The sequence below is a fragment of the Pelodiscus sinensis genome, chromosome 30, assembly GCF_052426305.1.
Source record: "Pelodiscus sinensis isolate ZL-2025 chromosome 30, ASM5242630v1, whole genome shotgun sequence".
In the NCBI taxonomy this organism is placed as follows: Eukaryota; Metazoa; Chordata; order Testudines; family Trionychidae; genus Pelodiscus; species Pelodiscus sinensis.
Window position 1 is genome coordinate 12,526,883 of NC_143081.1, and position 20,068 is coordinate 12,546,950.

The window sequence follows — 20,068 nt, forward strand, 5'->3', positions numbered from 1 at the left end:
CAGTCTGCATTTTATCCAGCCACGTCCTGAGCCTGATGTTCAGATGGGGCAAGTGGATACGATTCGATAGATTGTCGAGGAGCCAGTAGATTGCCAAGGAGCTGAGTGAATGCAAGTGGGGGGGTGTCGTGTGCCACTGGGACTCTCAGTCTGAGATAGCACGGAGGGGACTCAGTATCCTGCACTAATCCCTGCCGCTGTCTGTGTCCTTCCCTCCGCAGCCATCACACTGTGAACTGAGGAAGAAAATGTCCAACCGAAGCACCGTGACCGAGTTCCTGCTCCTGGGGTTCTCAGACATCCGGGAGCTGCAGGTTTTGCACTTTGTGGTGTTCCTGGTACTTTACCTGGCAGCCCTGGTGGGGAACCTTCTCATCATCTCAGCCATCGTCCTCGACCATCGTCTTCACACCCCCATGTACTTCTTCCTTATGAAGCTGTCCATCCTGGACCTCAGCTCCATCTCCGTCACTGTCCCCAAATCCATGGCCAACTCTCTCCTGAACACAAGGGTGATTTCCTATGCTGGATGTGTTGCCCAAGTCTTCCTTTTTTTAGTCTTTACTTCAACTGATTTTGCCTTGCTCACCGTCATGGCCTACGACCGATACGTCGCCATCTGCTACCCGCTGCACTACGAGAGAGTGATGAACAGAAGAGCTTGTGTCCACATGGCCGCCGGTGCCTCGATTGCTGGTATTGTCTACTCTGCCCTGCACACTGGGAGCACCTTCACGTTACCCTTCTGCCAGTCCAACGTCGTCAACCAGTTCTTCTGTGAAATCCCCCAGCTCCTCAAGCTGGCCTGCTCCGACTCCTACCTCAGTGAACTTGGGGTCATTTCCTGTGGTGTGTTTTTAGTTGTGAATTGCTTTGTTTTTATGTTTGTGTCGTATGTTCAGATCTTCAGAGCGGTGCTGAGAATCCCCTCGGAGCAGGGCCGGCACAAAGCCTTCTCCACCTGCCTCCCCCACCTCGCTGTGGTCTCCTTGTTACTTTTCACAGCTGTGTTTGCCTACCTGAAACCCCCCTCTAGTTCAGCACCTAATCTCAACCTCTTGGTGGGTGTTCTCTACGCCGTGGTGCCCCCCATGCTGAATCCGGTCATCTACAGCCTGAGGAACCAGGAGCTCAAAGCTGCCCTGAAGAAACTGATGGGGTGGAGGTTAATCTCCAAGTGAAATGCCCCTCAGTGCTTGTGATTGCAGACTCAGCTTCTTTATGCAATGTGGACTAGCGCCGCAGGACTTAAATGGGTTAATTTAGCATTAGACCAGTGTAAATGTGAGCAGAATTTGCTCCTCACACACCTCAGTCTGGACACACACCTGTCCCTCTCTCGCAGGGATTTAATAGCACAGTGGCACAACATGAGTCATCAGGCTGCCCTTGTAGTCAAGAAGCCCAATGGCAGGTTAGGGTGCATTAGGAGGAGCATGGCCAGTAGATCTAGGGAAGTGATGATTCCCCTTTATTCAGCACTGGTGAGGCCACCTCTGGAGTATCGCGTCCAGTTCTGGGGCCCACACTATGGAAAGGATGTGGACACATTGGAGAGGCTCCAATGCAGGGTAATGAAAATCATTGAGGAGCTGGAGCACGTGACTTACAAGGAGAGTCAGAAAGGGATTTGGGTTTGTTGAATCTGCAGAAGAGAAGAGCGAGGGGGGATTTGAGAGCGGCATTTAGCAACCTGAAGGGGGGTTCCAAAGAGGATGGGGAGAGGCTGTTCTCAGTGGTGGTAGATGAGAGAACGAGGAGCAATGGGCTCAAGTTTCAGTGGGGGAGGTCTAGGTTGGATATTAGGAAAATCCATTTCCCTAGGCGGGTGGGGAAGCCCTGGGATGGGTTCCCTAGGGAGGGGGTGGAATCTCCATCTCTAGAGGTGTTTAAGTCCCAGCTTGACCAAGCTCTGGCTGGGATGATTGAGTTGGGGCTGGTCCCGCTTGGGCAGGGGGCTGGACTCGGTGACTCCTGAGGTCTCTGCCAGTCCTCGGTTCTATGATTCACTGTCCTGACGTGAACTGGGGCCTGGGATCACAGACTTATATTCATGAATCGCTTGTTTGCTGGCCCACCCTGAATGAGGGCCTGATCCTGTAGCCCCTGTTAACTAGTTATGCCTTGATCCCAGACCAGGACACAGTGACTGTTGATCCAGCCTGATCATCAGACGGAGCCCAGGACTTGTTAACTGAGACTGGGCGGAGTCCTTCCTAGAACCCTACATTGATTAGGGCATTCAGGCACTTATATAATTATCTATACTTTTGATTAAAAGAATGAAGGAAGGAAGGAAGGAATGAACCAATGAACACTGTTCTTCTTATGGTATTTTAGAAGATAAAGCTCTTGCAATGCTTCCTAAGGACTTCCAGCCCTTCATCCAGGTCTCTGTATTATGAAGAGATGGTGAAATAGTGTATCAGCCCCTGTGAAAGCCAGCCTCACTAGCTTCGCTGGTCTGTATCCAAAGATACTACCCCCTGCCTTGATAGATGGACCCTGTTTCTGGTGTGGAAAAAGTGAATAGAGAAAAGTTATTTACCGATTCCCACAGTATAAGAACTCGGGATCACCCAGTGAAATGAATAGGCAGCAGGTTTAGAACAAACCAAAGGAAGCTTTACTTCACTCAGCATGCAGTTAAACTGTGGAACTCCTTGCCAGAGGAATTGATGAAGGTTAGGACTTTAACAGGGTTCAAAACGGAGCTAAATACTTCAATTTCCAGAAAACCTTTGCAAAGTCCCTCACCAAAGTCCCTGTTGGGTAAATTAGGTTGTCATGGGATAAGAGGGAAGATCCTTTCATGTACTGAGAACTGCTTAAAAGACAGAAAACAAAAGGGTGGAATAAATGGTAAATTTCAGAATTGAGAGGTGTAACTAGTGGTGTTCCCCAAAGGTCAGTCCTAGGATTAATCCTATTCAACTTATTCATAAACGATCTAGAGAAAGGGGTCAACAGTGAGGTGGCAAAGTTTGCAGTTCAAGATAGTCAAGAGGAAAGCAGACTGTGAAGAACTTCAAAAAGATCTCACCAAACTGAGTGATTGGGCAACAAAATGGCAAATGAAATTTAATGTGGATAAGTGTTAAGTAATGCACATTGGAAAAAATAACCCCAACTGTACGTACAATATGATGGGGGCTAATTTAGCTACAATGAATCAGGAAAGAGATCTTGGAGTCATCGTGGATAGTTTTCTGAAGACGTCCATGTAGTGTGCAGCGACAGTCAAAAAGGCATTTAGGATGCTAGGAATTATTTAAAAAGGAATAGAAAATAAGTTGAAGAATATCTTACTGCCCCTATATAAAACTATAGTACACCCACATCTTGAATACTGCATACATATGTGGTCTCCTCACCTCAAAAAAAATATTTTGGCATTAGAAAAGAGCAACTAAAATGATTAGAGGTTTGGAATGGGTCCCATATGAAGACAGGCTAAAGTGACTGGGACTTTTCAGTAGAAAAGAGGAGACTGAGTGGGGCTATGATAGAGGTCTAAAAATCATGAGTGGTGATCACTTGTTTCCATAATATAGGAACTAGAGGACACAGAGGGTATGTCTGGTCTACATCCCTTTGTCACTAGAGGGATGTAAAGTAGACATACAGACAATGCAAATGAAGCGGGGATTTAAATCTCCCGCGCTTCATTTGAATAAAAATGGCCGCTGCGTTTTGCCGAATCAGCAGTTTGTCCACAAAAAGCGGCTGGCAAGACAGGGATTGGGTGACAAAGAAAATCTTTGTCGGCCAATCCTGTAAACCTGGATGGATCGTTCGTCTGGTTCAGTCTGGCTGCTCTTACGTTCTTGGGGCCGCATCCCATGGCTGAGGAGAGGAGGCGCTTCTGTCAGTCTCTGCCTGGGACCCTACACCTGACTGGGAGGATGGATGACAGCCCCACCTGTCCCAGCATGACCAAGCCCTGGCTGGGATGATTGAGTTGGGGTTGGTCCTGCTTTGGGCAGGGGGCTGGACTCGATGACTCCTGAGGTCACTGCCAGCCCTGGAATTCCAGGAACGCAGGAGACCCAACGTCTCTGCTCCCCCAGAGCAGAGTCTGTGGGGCTGAGGGAGGCCCAGGCTGCTCCAGGCCAGCCAGGACTGTCGGGCCACCAGGCTCTGAGCTGCAGCAGATCACATCTCTGCTCCCCACACAGAGTTCATTCTGCAATCTCCTTCATCCCCTTTGGGCTTCAGCCCGGCTCTGTCTGCAGCCAGGGTCCTCCCAGGGCCGCTGCCATCGCAGGGCACGTGGGGCTGTTCCCTCAGGGAGTGAGAGGTGGCAGAAGCATCCTGTCAGGGCGGTTTGCTGCTGGGTGAGATCTCCCCGCCCTGGAGACCGGAGTTGGCTATTTACCCCAGAACAAGCTGGGGCCATGTTGGCAGCTTGTAGCATCCAGGAGCAGGTCAGAGCAGGGAGGGGATTTCTCCTTTTTACTCCATCGCTGCCGGGCCCAGCCTGACTGAGGAAGAGCTGGGAGCGGCCATCTGTGGGGCAGGTCCCTGCCTGCCAGGAACTGCAGAGACCCAGCGCTCACAAGACATGCTGGAAGTGCAAGGCAAGGCGACCACGCTGGGGCATCACTGGCCGGTCCGTGCCTAGGCAGCGACTGAGAATCCTGGTGGTGAAATAGATTCCAAGCTGGGGACTGTCCGGCAAAGCCCAGCATGGTGAGTGTGTGACTTCCGCTAACTCTGTTTAGGGGCGGCTAGCTGGGGGCCATTTCATACTAGACTCGAGTTACGAAGGGAACGCTGCAGGACTGGTCACAGCACTCACTCCAGCTTTGAGAGCTTCACGGGGCTGGTATTCTTCTTCCCCCAGCTGAGAACAAGGGACCCTGTTACAGCAATTGTGTGAAACCCAAACTTTTTGATTTGGGAACATCTTCATGTCACCCTTCCGCCAGTCCAAATATGCCAGCCAGTTTTAGTTTAGTGAGAACTGGCTCACGGCAGATATTGTAGAATCCTGACAAATTTTCATTGAACTGAGGGCCAAAATTTTTTTTACGTTTTAAATTTTCCAAGACGTGTCTTTGTGTTTCAAAACATCGAGTAGTTCTGTGGCAACTTAGTTCGAACTAGGGTGGTAGTGTAGACATAACCTTAGAGACTAAGATAGATAGATAGATAGATAGATAGAGGGGGTGTGGGGATGGATGGAGGGGGTGTATGGATGGATGGATGGATGGAGGGGGTGTATGGATGGATGGATGGATGGAGGGGGTGTATGGGGATGGATGGATGGATGGATGGAGGGGGTGTATGGGGATAGATAGATAGATTCCTGAGCTTCCAGGGGTAAAAGCTGTTTAATCTGTGGAAGTGGTTTTTGTCCAAGAAAGTTCATGAATTTATATCTATATATTTATTAGTCTCTTAAGTGCCACAGGACCACACATCATTTTTAAAGTTACAGATGAACACAGCTGCCCCTCTGAAGCTTGTGTTTCAAGAATCATGCATTTCCCGGGGAAATGTCTTCAGCTAAAACCCGTGAATTCTTCTGAAATAATTTGCATACGATTCCCCCACACTGGGAGCTAGCTTGAAACTGGGTTGGAAACGTTCATGTTGTCCAATAATTCTGAAATCTGAACCCACTTGATCTATGGGACCCCCATTGGATGGTAAAACTGACTGGAAAAGAGCGACTGGAAGACCCCTGCCGCAGCCTGTGTCTCTTAGCCCATCCTGCAGACACAGAGGAGCTCGGTGGGTTTAGCAGCGACATCTCTTGCTTTAGCTCCATCTCCTTTGTTCCACCCTGCCGCTGGCTACACACACTGTGGATGAGGCACCAGGCAGACATGTACTAACAGGAAAGAGTGGTTCCGTGGCAACTCGGAGACTAACCACAATATAGAGATGGGGTCATGATCTTGCGTGGGCAAAACCCGGTTCCTCAGGTGAATGGGAGTGGAAATGAGAGAAGCCAAGAGCTCTATAGAACAGCAGAAGCAGTCCTTGTCCACTGTAGGACCCGTGTCAATGAGGCTAATTAAGTGGGCTGGATGTGTCCCATACATGGCATTTGATGCGGCAGGAGGCTGTGCAATGCATCGACCAGGTAATGTCCAGGCCAGGGTAGTGGTCTCAAATCTGTCGATAAATTCCAGTTCTGTAGAGTCTCTCTGTACTTGGCTGGTGACATTCCTTTTTAGAAGAAGGGCGACTTTTAAATCCAGGACTGAGTGCACAGGCAGGTTAAAATGCTCCCCCACAGGTTTCTGTGCGTTACTGTTTCTGATGTCTGACGTGTGTCCATGTCTCCTTTGTCGCAGAGACTGGTTTGGCCAATGCACACGGCCGAGGGGCATTGCTGGCACTTGCTGGCATAGATCACATTGGCGAATGTGCAGTTGTCTGCATCCTTGATGTGGTAGCTGACATGGTGAGGACCATGATGGGGTCACTTGTGTAGATGTGTGGACAGAGTCGGCAATGCGCTTTATTGCAGGGCTGGGCTCCTGGGTGAGTAGAATGGGGGTGTGCTGTGCAGTTGCTGGATTGAATTTTTTTCAGGTTGGGAGCTGCCTGCAGGTGAGGACTGGCCTGTTCCGAGGCCTGTGCGGAGGAGGGGGGCTGGTTTACCAGGTCAGGTTGCAGATTGTCCATAATGCGCTGGAGGGGTGTGAGCTGGGGGCGCTGTCGGGGATGACCAGAGATGTTCTGTTCTGTTCCTCGTCGGGCCTGTCCCCAGACCCACGGCCCTGCGCAGGCAGGAAGCGGCTGAGGTAAATGACGCAGCAGAGAGGCCCACGAGCGTTACTAGCTCATGTGACCAGACGTCCTGGTGCCCAAGGCATCCTTAGGGCTTAACCCTGTCCTGCCCACACTGTATCCAGGGAACAGGAGCTGGCTGGGTAATCTCAGTGGCCAGCAGCAACCTGGAGCTGTGACCTGCCTTTTATCACCATCACATCAGGAAGGGACAAGAGGCATCCAGCCATAGGGGAAGGGTGGTGGGTGGAGGAGAAGAGATGAGCTCTGCCTCATCATTCTTTCTCCCCCCCTCCACTTCTCTCCTGTGGCTGGGGCTGCACCCATCCCTTTCCCCCAAAAATCCACTACCGGCCACATTCTGGTTACACACCTGTCAGGAATCTGGGGAGGGGATATGTGACCCTGCACCTCCACACACTCTCCCGCATGTGGCCTCAAGAAGATGCTGTGTCAGGTACCAGGAAAATGGGTCAATCCTGGGAGCCCAGCGGGGCGTGGAGGGCAGAGAGGGGCAGCAAAGAAGGGTAGGGTCAGTCACTCATCCCCACATGGGAGAGAGGCGTGCAAGTGTGTGGTGGGTTTTGTTTGAACCCCAAAGCCTTAAACATAAGAAAGTCAATTAGAAGAAGCCAACGACACCATTTGTTCTTTTTAACAGGTGTTCCATCAGCTTGACGTTGGAAAGTTTGTACAATTGGTTGCCATTGAACTCACTGGAATCCTAACAATCTGACCAGGCATCCCGTACTCAGCCTACAGAAATATTGTCACCCTATGATGACCCAAAGCGGTTGCATTGGGATTGAGCTTTGCTCCATCCTCTGCTCTGCATTTTATCCAGCCCCATCCTGAGCCCGATCCTCAGATGGTGCAAACAGATGCATCTCGGCAGATTGTCGAGGATCCAGGCCAATTAACACCCATCTGGTAACTCACCACACCTGGGGAATGCAAAAGAGGAGAGCTTGTGTGCCTTTGGGACTCTCACTCTGAGATAGCACCAAGAGGACTCTAATCCCCACCCCTGTCTATGTCCTTCCCTCTTCGCCCATCACACAATGTGCTGAAAAAGAAAATGTCCAACCGAAGCACTGTGACCGAGTTCCTTCTCCTGGGATTCTCTGACATCCGGGAGCTGCAGATTTTGCACTTTGTGGTTTTTCTATTGATTTATCTAGCAACCCTGGTGGGGAACCTTCTCATCATCTCAGCCAGAGCCCTCGACCACCATCTTCACACCCCCATGTACTTCTTCCTGGTGAATCTGTCCATCCTAGACCTCGGCTCCATCTCTGTCACCATCCCCAAATCCATGGTCAACTCACTCCTGGACACCAGGTCTATTTCCTACCCAGCCTGTGTTGCCCAAGTCTTTCTCTTTTTTGTCTTCACTTCAACTGATCTTGCTGTACTCACCGTCATGGCCTATGACCGATATGTCGCCATCTGCCAGCCCCTGCATTACGAACGGGTGATGAACAGGAGAGCCTGTGGTCAAATGGCCGCCAGTGCTTGGCTCGCTGGTATTGTCTACTCTGCCCTGCACACTGGGAACACCTTCATGTTACCCTTCTGCCAGTCCAACGTCATCAACCAGTTCTTCTGTGAAATCCCCCAGCTCCTCAAGCTGGCCTGCTCTGACTTGGACCTCAGTGAAATTGCGCTTATTGGCTTTAGTGTGTTTTTAGGTTTACACTGCTTTGTTTTCATCCTTGTGTCTTATGTTCAGATCTTCAGAGCGGTGCTGAGAATCCCCTCGGAGCAGGGCCGGCACAAAGCCTTCTCCACCTGCCTCCCCCACCTCACAGTCGTCTCCTTGTTACTTTTCACCGGTGTGTTTGCCTACCTGAAACCCCCCTCCAGCTCAGCATCTAATCTGGATCTCGTGGTGGGTGTTCTCTACGCCGTGGTGCCTCCCATGCTGAATCCAGTCATCTACAGCATGAGGAACAAGGAGATCAAGGCTGCCTTGAAGAAACTGATGGGGTGGAGGTTAATCTTCAGGAAGTGACACATCCTTCAGTGCTTGTGATTGCAGCCTCAGCTTCTTTATGCAATGTGGTCTAGCGCCGCTGAACTTAGATGGATTAATTTAGAATTAGACCCATGTAAATGGGAGCAGATTGCGCTCCTCATTCACCCCCATCTAGATACACACCTGTTCCTCTTTCACAAGGATTTAATATCACAGTTGCACAACATGAGTCAACAGGGTGCCCTTGTCTTCAAGAAACCCAATGGCATATTAGGGTGAATTAGAAGGAGCATTGCCAGCAGATCCAGGGAAGTGACTATTCCCCTTTATTCAGCACTGGGGAGGCCACATCTGGAGTAGTGTGTCCAGTTCTGGGGCCCCCACTACAGAAAGGATGTGGGCACCCTGGAGAAAGCCCAGAAATGAAAAAAATTCTGGGGCGGGAGGACATGACTTCTGAGGAGAGGCTGGGAGATTTGAGCTTTTTTAGTCCACAGAAGAGCAGAGTGAGGGGGGATTTGATAGCAGCCTTCAACTTCCTTCAGGGGGGTTCCAAAGAGACTGGCGAGAGGCTGATCTCAGTGGTGACAGATGGCAGAACAAGGATCAATGGTCTCAAGTTGCAGTGGGGGAGGTCTAGGTTGGATATTAAGAAAAACCATTTCCCAAGGAGAGTGGGGAAGCACTAGGATGGGATTCCTAGTGAGTGGGTGGAATCTCCATCCCTAGAGGTGTTTAATTTCCGGCTTGACAGAGCCCTGACTGGGACATTTGATTTGGGGTTGGTCCTGCTTTGTGCCGGGGCTGGACTTGATTACTCCTGAGGTCTCCTCCTACCCTAGAATTCTAAGACTCTACGATTTTGCACAATAGATCACCAGCCGCAGCTAAGTCACTAGTTGTCTTCGTGAAATCTCGGCCTCTTCTCTTTTTTGGAATAAAATTGTGGTTGCAGTATGAGAAGTTTTGCTTCTGTATTTGCCTTTTCCTGTTGGTGTATGTCCCTTCGCTGACTTGTTTCTTTGATCCAATGAGATTTCTGTGGTAGGAATTTGGGGGTATCAGTTTATTTTGTCATCTATCCAAGATCTCTCTGAGAGACGGGAGGTTTTCCTTTCCCAGCAATAAAGGATTAAAAAGGGTCTGGTTGAGTTCCATTTTAAATTATTAGTTTAATATGGGTGTGACTTTATTTAATCTATTGGCAGATGTCCATGGAGTTCTTTGAATCCTTCACTGTGGTAATGTTGTTGTTGTTGTTTAATTCAAATGAAAATGTACATCCCTTATTTAAATGAGGGAGTTGGGGGGGGCTGGGAGTCTGGCAGAAAGTGGAAGCTGTGGGGGGCTCAGGGCAGAGTGTGGGGTTCTTAGAGCTGGGAGCGCAGGGTGCGGGAGTCAAGATAAGTGCTGAGGTGCAGGATTCAGGTTGGGGTGAAGGAATCAGGGAAGGCTTTGGGGAGGGCGCAGCAGGGGCAGGGGCTGTGGAAGAAAACAAGCCTTCACTCTGCGTTGTGTTTAAGCAACAAGTAGCCAGAGGCAGTTTTATTACGAGCTGCAGCAAGGGAAAAACTGGTTAGGACGGGGGGGAGCCCCCCTTCCGAGGCAGATCTTCGAATACAAGCAATTATGAAGCAGTTTCAATACTGTCTATTAGATATAATAACAATAACAATTAGTCTCCTTCCCATTACAAACACCAATGGCTAACAGTTATTTAGTTCCACCCAGATGCTCCTTATCCCAAGGTCTCTGCCAGAGTCAGCGTTCTATCCGTATCTCCGTATGGAGGCGAGAGGCAAAGGCAGGGTCTGATTACAGCTCTCGCGTTGTCAGGCCACAGACTTAGCCTGACTCTTGCTCTCTTGTTAACAAGACCAAGATGGCTGCACACAAATTCCCTTATTCTCTTTTCCTGCCTCCACAGAGCAGTGGTGCAGGAGTGAGGGCTGGGAGGTGTGGGGGGGGCTTAAGGCAGGGCTGGAAGGTTCGAGTGAAGGCAGGGGTTAGACGGCTCAGGGGATGGTATAGGGTGCAGGACTCAGGGCAGGGGATGGGGTGCAGGGCTCAGGGCAGGGCTATCAAGAAGGGTGGGAGGTTCGGGGGGCTTACCGGGGCTGACCGTGGTTGGTGAGGGTTGTGCTGTTCTGGAGACAGCTCCTTCCAGGGGCTACAGCTGCACGACCTTGGTGCTGTCTCCCCCCTGGGCAGTGCCGTCCTCACCAGTGTTGCCCCACAGGGGGTGCCACCAGCAGGGCAGTGCAGCCCCAACCCCCCCCCAACACACTCCTGTCCTGAGTCCCCCCCACCTCTCAGCCCACTGCCCTGAGCCTCCCGTTCCCTGCCCCCCTGGGGTCATTCTCCAGTGTAACTGTCCCAGCTATCAACCCCCTCCCTTTCCCTGTTATGGAACACACTCGGATTCCAGGCACATCCCATTGTCCTGGCACAACCAAACCACATTTGGGATGCAGCTTCCTCTTCCCCTAACTCAAAGCAAGGTCAGGGAAGTTGGGCCACGGTTCCCAGCCTCTCCTTGGGGGGGGGGGTCCCCTCGCGGGAGAAGGGGTTGGGGCATGCTTCCTGGCCTGAGGGTCTCCTGGGGAGAGATTACGGTGGCAAGGCCAGTACGCAGGGTTTCCAGCAGGACCAGTGGGTGGGGTGCTCCCCCCGGCCTCCAGCACAATTTGGAGCAGTGGGGCTCCAGTGGCTGGAAATGTGGAAATCTTGATCCCTTGCTGGTGTGGCCACCCCCTGTGCTCACTCTGCAGTATCGCTGTCCCCCATGCTTGCTGGCCTCAGTGCTTTCCCTGCAGTATCGCTGTTCCTCTGATCAACCCCCCTGCCTTTCCATGTGATAGGACACAATCCCATTCCAGGCACTTCTCATTGTCTTGGCACAACCCCACCCCGACCTTGCTTTCAGCTAGGAAAAGAGGAAGCTGCCTCCCAAATTTGATTTGGTTGTGCGAGGACAGTGGGACGTACCAGGCATCAGATTGTAAAAACTTAAAAAAAAATAAAATAGTCCTGCAGCACCTTACAGACTATCAAAAAATGTCCAGGAGGCCCCCGAGATGCGACCACTCGAGTTTTGACCCTCCGCACTTACAACTATTTTTGTAAGTATAGAAGGGGCTGGAAAACCCTGTATTTACAATGGCACATGGCATCTACTGTCAATGCGGGTTCGAGTTATGAAGCCCCCGACTAGCGACGCTTCCTCCAGAACCAATAGCGTTGGAAGTCGGGGGCCGTCTGTAGATGAACTTTCATGGGCACAAACCTCTTCTTCACATAATAGACTTTAGGGTGTCCAAGTTCCAAATATACTGGGGTACATCTACACTAGCTTGTTAGTTAGAGCTAGGTAGGGTAATGAAGGCGCCCGGAAACATGCAAATGAAGCCCAGGATTTAAATATCCCGGGCTTCATTTGCATGTTTCCGGGCGCCAGCATTTTTAAATCCCCCTTAGTCCGAACTCTCTGCCCGTGGCTACACATGACACAGAGTAGGTAGTTCGAATTAAAGATCCTAATTCGAACTACCATTATGCCTCGTGGAATGAGAAGTAACAGTAGTTCAAATTAGGATCTTTAATTCAAACTACCTACTCCGTGCCGCCTGTAGCCGCGGGCACAGAGTTTGAACTAAGGGGGATTTAAAAATGTCGGCGCCCAGGAACATGCAAATGAAGCCCGGGATATTTAAATCCCGGGCTTCATTTGTAACTCCGCTTGCCTTCATTACCCTACCTAGGTCAAACTAACGAGCTAGTGTAGATATACCCTTGCAGAGAAAGAGAGGGGATGGGGAGGGAAAGAACAGGAGGAAAAATGGAAGAAGACTACTCAGTTAGATTGTCCATGTTAAATGAAGCTGATAGAGAGGGTTATAATTAGTCTTAAGTACCTGGTGTTTGGCTTTTTATGTCATTAGAATCATGGATTCAAAGGGCTGGAAGAGACCTCAGGAGGTCATGAAGTCCAGCCCCCTGCCCATTAGGATGTGGAATGTAGTGGGTAATCCAGTTGAGGTCTTTGTTTAAACCTCTGTTGTAGGAATCAAACTTGGAAATGAAATTAAGTTCTGTAGCTTCTCTTTCAGGATGGTTTGAGATCCATTAGCGGGTGCCCAGGCAAGTTAAAATGGTTCCCAACAGGTTTCTGTTGGCACATGGCCTTGATGGCACATGTCACATTAGTGTCTGTGTCTTTGTATGTGCTTCTGACGTGATGGCTTAAGTGGATAGGTCCTGGGATGATGTTGCTTGTGCAGATGTGTGGACAGAGTTGGCACCGGAGTGGATTGCAGGGCTGGGTACTGGGGTGGGTATGATGGAAATGCGCTGTGTGGTTGCTGGAAAGAATTTTAGTTTTAAGAATGCTTGATTTTATTTTAGGTTAAAGAATGCTTGATCTAGATCCTGTAGGTGTTTATCTCTGTCTGTACAATTGGAGCAAACCCAGTTGCATCTTAGGGCCAGGTTTGTATGTTACCTAAGAGTAACCTGTGAACCGGGCAGCTCTGTACAGGACAAAATACTAACCATGCTGCCTGAGTAAACACTAACCATCTCCCCAGACAACCCCACCTTGAAAACACACGGATGGAAGCAACAAACCAACCAACAGCCTACTTGTTCAAAAAAATTACCCACTGAAATATGAAGCAGAAGCAAAAATCAAATGTCTACTGCACAGATACTGCATTTCTTTTCTTCAGCATCCAGGAGATCCACTAAGACTTTGTTACGGATACAGATTTTCTATCCAAGGTTCTCAGATAGCATGGGATTGGGATGCGTTATAGCATCCTGAAGTAGGTAGGTAGGTAGGTAGATAGATAGATAGATAGATAGATAGATAGATAGATAGATAGATAGATAGATAGATAGATAGATAGATAGATAGATAGATAGATAGATAGATAGATAGATAGAGGGGGTGTGTGGGGATAGATAGATAGATAGATAGATAGATAGATAAGAGGGGGTGTGTGGGGATAGATAGATAGATAGATAGATAGATAGAGGGGGTGTGTGGGGATAGATAGATAGATAGATTTTGTTATTATTTACAGTGGTATACATTTACGGTTGCTCCTTTGACTTGATCAGTGTTTCCATTTTGCCACTGCAAATACACCTTTGTGCATAACAAGATGGCAAACCCTGCTCTCATGCAGACATTACTCTCCTCATTTCATTTATACAAAAAGAAATGGGATGAAATTAAAATCAGAGGTGAAACACAGACATTTTCTGTGCCAGGGATAACCTCCTTCCAATCAATTTCAGCAGGGCAGCTTTGATCTCCTTATTCCTCATGCTGTAGATGACGGGGTTCAGCACAGGAGGCACTACAGAATAGAAAATGTCTACTATGAGGTCCAGGAGGGATGTGGTGCTGGAGGTGGGTTTCAGGTAGGCAAAGGCACCAGTTAAAATAAACAAAGAGACCACAGAGATGTGGGGGAGGCAGGTGGAGAAGGCTTTGTGCCGGCCCTGCTCCGAGGGGATTCTCAGCACCACTCTGAAGATCTGAACATACGACACAACAATAAAAACAAAGCAACTGACGACTAAGCAGGCACTAAAGATAATAACCCCATTTTCACTGCGGTTGGAGTCAGGGCAGGCCAGTTTGAGGAGCTGGGGGATACCACAGAAGAACTGATCCACCACGTGGCCTCCACAGAAGGAGACGGCAAACGTGTTCCCGGTGTGCAGGGCAGAGTAGAGCAAACTACTGACCCAGGCGCTGGTGGCCATATGGACACAGGCTCTCCAGTTCATGATTCTCTCATAGTGCAGCGGGTGGCAGATGGCCACGTATCGGTCATAGGCCATGATTGTCAGTATGCCAAAATCAGATGAACAAAAGAACATGAATAGAAAGACTTGGGCGACACAGGCAGGGTAGGAAATCACTTTGGTGTCCATGAGGGAGTTGGCCATGGATTTGGGGATGGTGACGGAGATGGAGCTGAGGTCTAGGATGGACAGGTTCCCCAGGAAGAAGTACATGGGGGTGTGCAGACGATGGTCGAGGGCTATGACTATGATGATGAGAAGGTTCCCCACCAAGCCCACCAGATATATCACCAGAAACAGCACAAAGTGCAAAATCTGCAGCTCCCGGACATCAGAGAAGCCCAGGAGCAGGAACTCGGCCATGTTGGTTTGGTTGGGCATTTCCTTCCTCAGTACGTCCTGTGAGGGCTGCAGAGGGAAGGAGATGGGGAGGGTCAGGGTTCAAATGTCAGAGGAAGCAACCCTGACTCTCGGCTCACTAAAATTTCACGTCTCAATGTTAATCCCGCACAAGAAGGGGTCAGTGCCCTGAGCGCAGCCAATCAGACTCTGTGGGAGTCAAGGTGGGAGACGTAACACCTGTGACATAGGAGAGAGAGACAAGATTACCTCCACCAGCCAGTCTCACCCACCTCCTCTCCTTCACGTCCTGGGACTGACAGGGACCAACCACTGCTGACACGGAGACTTCTCGGGTGCATTATCGCACTGGTGTGAACTGGGGTCACTCCCTTAGATTCAGGGGGATTGAATCACTTTACACGACGTGCGGATCTGGCCCAAGGCATCCCTGGATCAAATGCATAAAAGACAAGAACAAATTACAGCCCAAGCCCATAGAGGCAAAAGAGGAGAAACTTGACCAAGAAACTCAAACACTAGAACCCCAAGCAAGATTCCCACGTTCTCGGGCAATATGGCAGACTCTCTGCGCATCACAAATCCCAGATTGACTCATCTGATTTCTTTTGGCCCAATCCTCTATGAGACGTGATTATTCCCCTTTATTCAGCACTGAGGAGGCCACATCTGGAGTATTGTGTCCAGTTCTCGGGCCCCCCCCTATAGAAAGGATGTGGACGCATTGGAGAGGGTCCAATGGAGGGCAACAAATGTGATTAGGGGCAGGAGCACATGACCTATGAGGAGAGGCTGAGGGATTTGGGCTTCTTTAGGTTTAGGATGAGAAGAGTGAGGGGGGATTTGAGAGCAGCCTTCAACTTCCTGAAGGGGCATTGCAAAGAGGATGGAGAGAGGCTGTTCTCTGTGGGGGCAGATGGCAGAACGAGGAGCAATGGGCTCACATTGCAGTGGGCAAGGACTAGGTTGGACACTGGGATAAATGATTTCCCTAGGAGGGTGGGGAAGCACTGGGCTGGGTTCCCTAGGGAGGGGGTGGAATCTCCATCCCTAGAGGTTTTGAAGTCCTGCCTTGACCAAGCCCTGCCTGGGTTGATTTAGTTGGGATTGGTCCTGCTTTGGGCAGGGGACTGGACTGGATGACGTTCTAAGGTCTCTTCCAGCTCTATGGTTCTATGGCCCAGAGTGCTCTATATTGATTAGAAGAATCCCAAGCATTGTTACAGGCTGGGGGCCGACTGGCTAAGCAGCAGCTCGGCAGAAAAGGACCTGGGGATTCCAGTGGATGAGAAGCTGGATATGAGTCAACAGGGCGCCCTTGTAGCCAAGAAGGCTAACGGCATATTGGGCTGCATTAGGAGGAGCATTGCCAGCAGATCCAAGGAAGTGATTATTCCCCTTTATTCGGCTCTGGTGAGGGCTGGACTATTGTGCTCAGTTCTGGGTCCCCGCATCACAGAGAGGATGTGGACGCATTGGAGAGGGTCCAGCGGAGGGCAACAAAAGTGATTGGGAGGCTGGAGCACATGACCTCTAAGGAGAGGCTGAGGGATTTGGGCTTGTTCAGCCTGCAGAAGAGAAGAGCGAGGGGGGATTTGAGAGCAGCCTGCAACTCCCTGAAGGCTCCAAAGAGGCTGGAGAGAGGCTGTTCTCAGTGGGGGCAGATGGCAGAACGAGGAGCAATGGGCTCAAGTTGCAGTGGGGGAGGTCTAGGTTGGATATTAGGAAAAACTCTTTCCCTAGGCGGGTGGGGAAGCCCTGGGATGGGCTGCATATTGAGGGGGTGGAATCTTCATCCCTAGAGGTGTTTCAGTCCCCGCTCGACCAAGCCCTGGCTGGGATGGTTGAGTTGGGTTGGTCCTGCTTTGGGCCGGGGGCTGGACGTGGTGACTCCTGAGGTCTCTGCCAGCCCTGGGATTCTGGGATTCTATCAAATCAAGAGAAAAGTCTTGAAGGGTTCCCATGGCAACGTCTCACTCGAGGGTTACATTTCCCCGCTACATGAACCCCTCAGCAGGTTTAATGGACGTAACACACTCACCGTGCTGGTCCTGGCAGGGTGGTTCCCGGCCTGGGATGCATTTCATGCCTGGAGGCTTCAGTCACTGCCTAGCCATGGACCTGCCAGTAACGCCTCATCTCTGGCTTGTCCTGCCGCTCTTCCCCTGCTGCTCCAGACTCACTCCAGAGTTGCTGGCTGTCTCTGCAGTTCCTACAACACAGACGGCTGCTCCCGGCTCCCCCCTCGGGCAGGCTGGGCCGAGCGGTGAAGGAGCACAGAGGACGGGGGCAGAAATCCCCTCCCTGCTGTGAAACTGCTCCCGGCTGGTGCACGCTGCAAACAGGAGCCCCTCTTTTTCTGGGACTAAATAGCCAACCCTAGTTTCCATGGTGGGGAGAGCTCACCCCAGCAGCAACCTGCGAGCGAAGCTGCTCCAGGCGCACCTAAATCCCCCAGGGGAACAGCCCCATGTGCCATGCGATGGCAGCCTCCCTGGAAGGATCCTTGGCTACAGACTGAGCAGGCTGAAGCATCAGAGAAGAGAAAATAAGAGCCGTGAAATGACTGGAACAGTTTTGTTGAAAAAAGATTCGTTTTGTTAGCCAGACTCATTTTGTCCTTCTCAAATACCGTAAGAGGAATGTTCATTTGTTCGTTCGTTTCTCCATTCCTTCAAACCAAATAATATGAAATGATATAAGGACCTGGTTGCCCTAATCTATTTGGCTACGTCTACAGTGGCATGATTTTCCGAAAATGCTTTTAACGGAAAAGTTTTCCGTTAAAAGCATTTTCAGAAAAATCACGTCTAGATTGGCAGGATGCTTTTCCGCAAAAGCACTTTTTGTGGAAAAGCGTCCGTGGCCAATCTAGACACGATTTTCCGCAAAAAAGCCCCGATCGCCATTTTTGCAATCGGGGCTGTTTTGAGGAAAACAGTACGATCCTGTCTACACTGGCCCTTTTGCGCAAAAGTATTTCGGAAAAAGACTTTTGCCCAAATGGGAGCAGCATAGTATTTCCGGAAAAGCACTGATGATTTTACATGAGATCGTCAGTGCTTTTCCGGAAATTCAAGTGGCCAGTGTAGACAGCTGGCAAGTTTTTCCGCAAAATCACATGATTTTGCAGAAAAACTTGCCAGTCTAGACACAGCTTTTATGTATATGTAACCCAGTCAGCTACTTCACCCCCTCTGCATCACTCCCCAGTCAGTATCAACAAGTCCTGGCCTCCAACCGATGATCAGGCTGGGCCAAAAGTCACTTGGCTTTGGCCCGGACTCAAGGCACCAATAGTTAAATGGAGGCTACAGGCCCGGGCACTCTTTCGAGGCCCTGGAGGTTTTTCGCCTTCCTCTGCAGCATGGGGCACAGGTCACTAGCGGGAGGATTCTCTGCATCTTGGGGTCTTTGAACCATCGTTTCAAGGACTTCGATATCTGAGCTATAGGTGAGAGGATTATTCTAGAAGGGGATGGGTGAGATTCTATGGCCTGCGTTGCGCAGGGGGTCAGACTAGATGATCATAATGGTCCCTTCTGCCCTTAAAGTCTATGAGTCTATGAGGTTGGGCCAGAAAACAAGCAATTTGTCTTAGAGCAAACCCTCCGATCTCCTTGCTCAGGCGGGGTTCTGGCAAGTGAAGGCCTCAGCTGCGAGCACCCAGCCAGGACACTACCAGCCAGAAATAGGGGGGATGCAGGTCGACCCACTTCGCTATGTCCCTGGCTAGAGCCCTAACCACATCAGAGTGGTTCTGCTGCTGCGGCTGCAGTGATCCGGACCGCACCACGCTGACTCCAGCTCTGGCTTGGCCAAACAATGGTCTTCGATCCCTGGGCTGCTTCTGTTCTCCTCCTCGGCACATACGTGGCTCCATTATAGGGCCAGTGTGCTTCGTAGGGCTGGAACTTCTGGCGCGGTGAGCAGACTGTCCAGGACGTCCTCCGCTTCCCTCAGGTCCACCTTCCTGCTTGCTCCTGGTTCCTCTGGCAGCTGGGGGCTGATGGACCTCTCAGGCTGGTCTTTGATAGTTCTTGCCTGGACTCCTGACTTCCGGTCAGGTGATGTGTTGGGGCCAGGCGCTGCCCCCCAGGGCTCTGGGAGGGGCTCTTCCCCCTGTGGGGCAGTGGGTGGCCACTCCGCCCCACTACACTATATTTTAGAGAGTTTGTGCATATGTCTGTCTGAGAGTCCGTCTGTCTGTCTGCTTGCAAGTCCATTTGTTCAATAACTCCTTCTAAGGGCTATTTTCTCTTCTCCTAACTTAATGCAAGGTCGGGGTTTGGTCGTGCCAGGACAATGAGAAGTGCCTGGAGTGGGACTGGTTTCCACAACATGGAAAGAAGGGGCTGATCAGAGAGACAGCGATACTGCAGGATGACCACTGGGGGCAGCGAGTGTGGGGCACAGCAATACCACAAGGTGACTACAGGGGGGCGGCAACACTAGCAAGAGACTGGCCAGTTGGGGACGGAGCTTTCCATATTGCCGGCCACTGGACCAGTTAAGTGTCTGCACTGCCCCAAACAGAGTTGGGCACCACGGCACCTTCCTTTCTCAGGACATGGAAGGAATGGGAACCATGGGCTGCACCCCACCCCAGGAGATATCCCGCTCCCCAAGGAGAGGCAGGGAACTGTGGCCCAGCCCTGGACCAGTTGCAGGCCAGGACAATCCCTGAAGCCCTGTGGCTGGGGGGGAGAGCAGGACTTTGCCAGGCACGGTCCCTCTGCCAGACTGGCTGGAAACCAGGGATGGCCTGCAGAGCCCCAACCCCCTGGACCAGAGGGAGGGTGGGGGTGGGCCAGTTGCAGGCCAGGGATGGTTCATGGAGACCTGACTCCCAACCCTAGAAGGAGCCTCAATCTGGGGAGCACAGCTCCACCCCCTTGGAAAAGCCTCCAGCGCTCCCCTTGCACCATGGCCAAGCCCTGTGAGCTCCCCCAAACACCTAGGTCCATGTCTGAAGTCCCCTCCCTGAGTCCTGCACCATCCACTCCCCTGGTGTGCACCTCGACATCCTATGCCCCCTGTCCTGAGTCACTCCTCAGCCCCAGGGCCTTGTCCCATCCCCACACACATACACACACCCGGCCCTGAGCTCCGCCTCTTCACCAGACCCTGAGTCCTTCCTGCCACCTCTTCCACCTCCTGCCCTGA

General features: G+C 50.9%; 3 protein-coding genes across 3 annotated transcripts; 2 read left to right on the plus strand and 1 right to left on the minus strand.

Annotated features, from left to right (window-relative positions):
* The first annotated feature begins 248 nt into the window (after nucleotides 1-248).
* On the plus strand, nucleotides 249-3,850 carry LOC102445838 (olfactory receptor 14C36-like). The gene is made up of 2 exons (XM_006131452.3): nucleotides 249-1,165; nucleotides 3,709-3,850. Exons 1-2 carry the CDS (start codon nucleotides 249-251, stop codon nucleotides 3,848-3,850), a joined length of 1,059 nt encoding a protein of 352 aa, XP_006131514.3.
* A 3,975-nt stretch (nucleotides 3,851-7,825) lies between these two features.
* On the plus strand, nucleotides 7,826-8,761 carry LOC102445597 (olfactory receptor 14C36-like). The gene has a single exon (XM_025188865.3). The coding sequence runs from the start codon at nucleotides 7,826-7,828 to the stop codon at nucleotides 8,759-8,761; it is 936 nt and encodes a 311-aa protein (XP_025044650.3).
* A 5,205-nt stretch (nucleotides 8,762-13,966) lies between these two features.
* LOC102445350 (olfactory receptor 14A16-like) lies at nucleotides 13,967-14,923 on the minus strand. Its single transcript, XM_006131450.3, has one exon. The coding sequence runs from the start codon at nucleotides 14,921-14,923 to the stop codon at nucleotides 13,967-13,969; it is 957 nt and encodes a 318-aa protein (XP_006131512.3).
* Nucleotides 14,924-20,068: the final 5,145 nt, after the last annotated feature.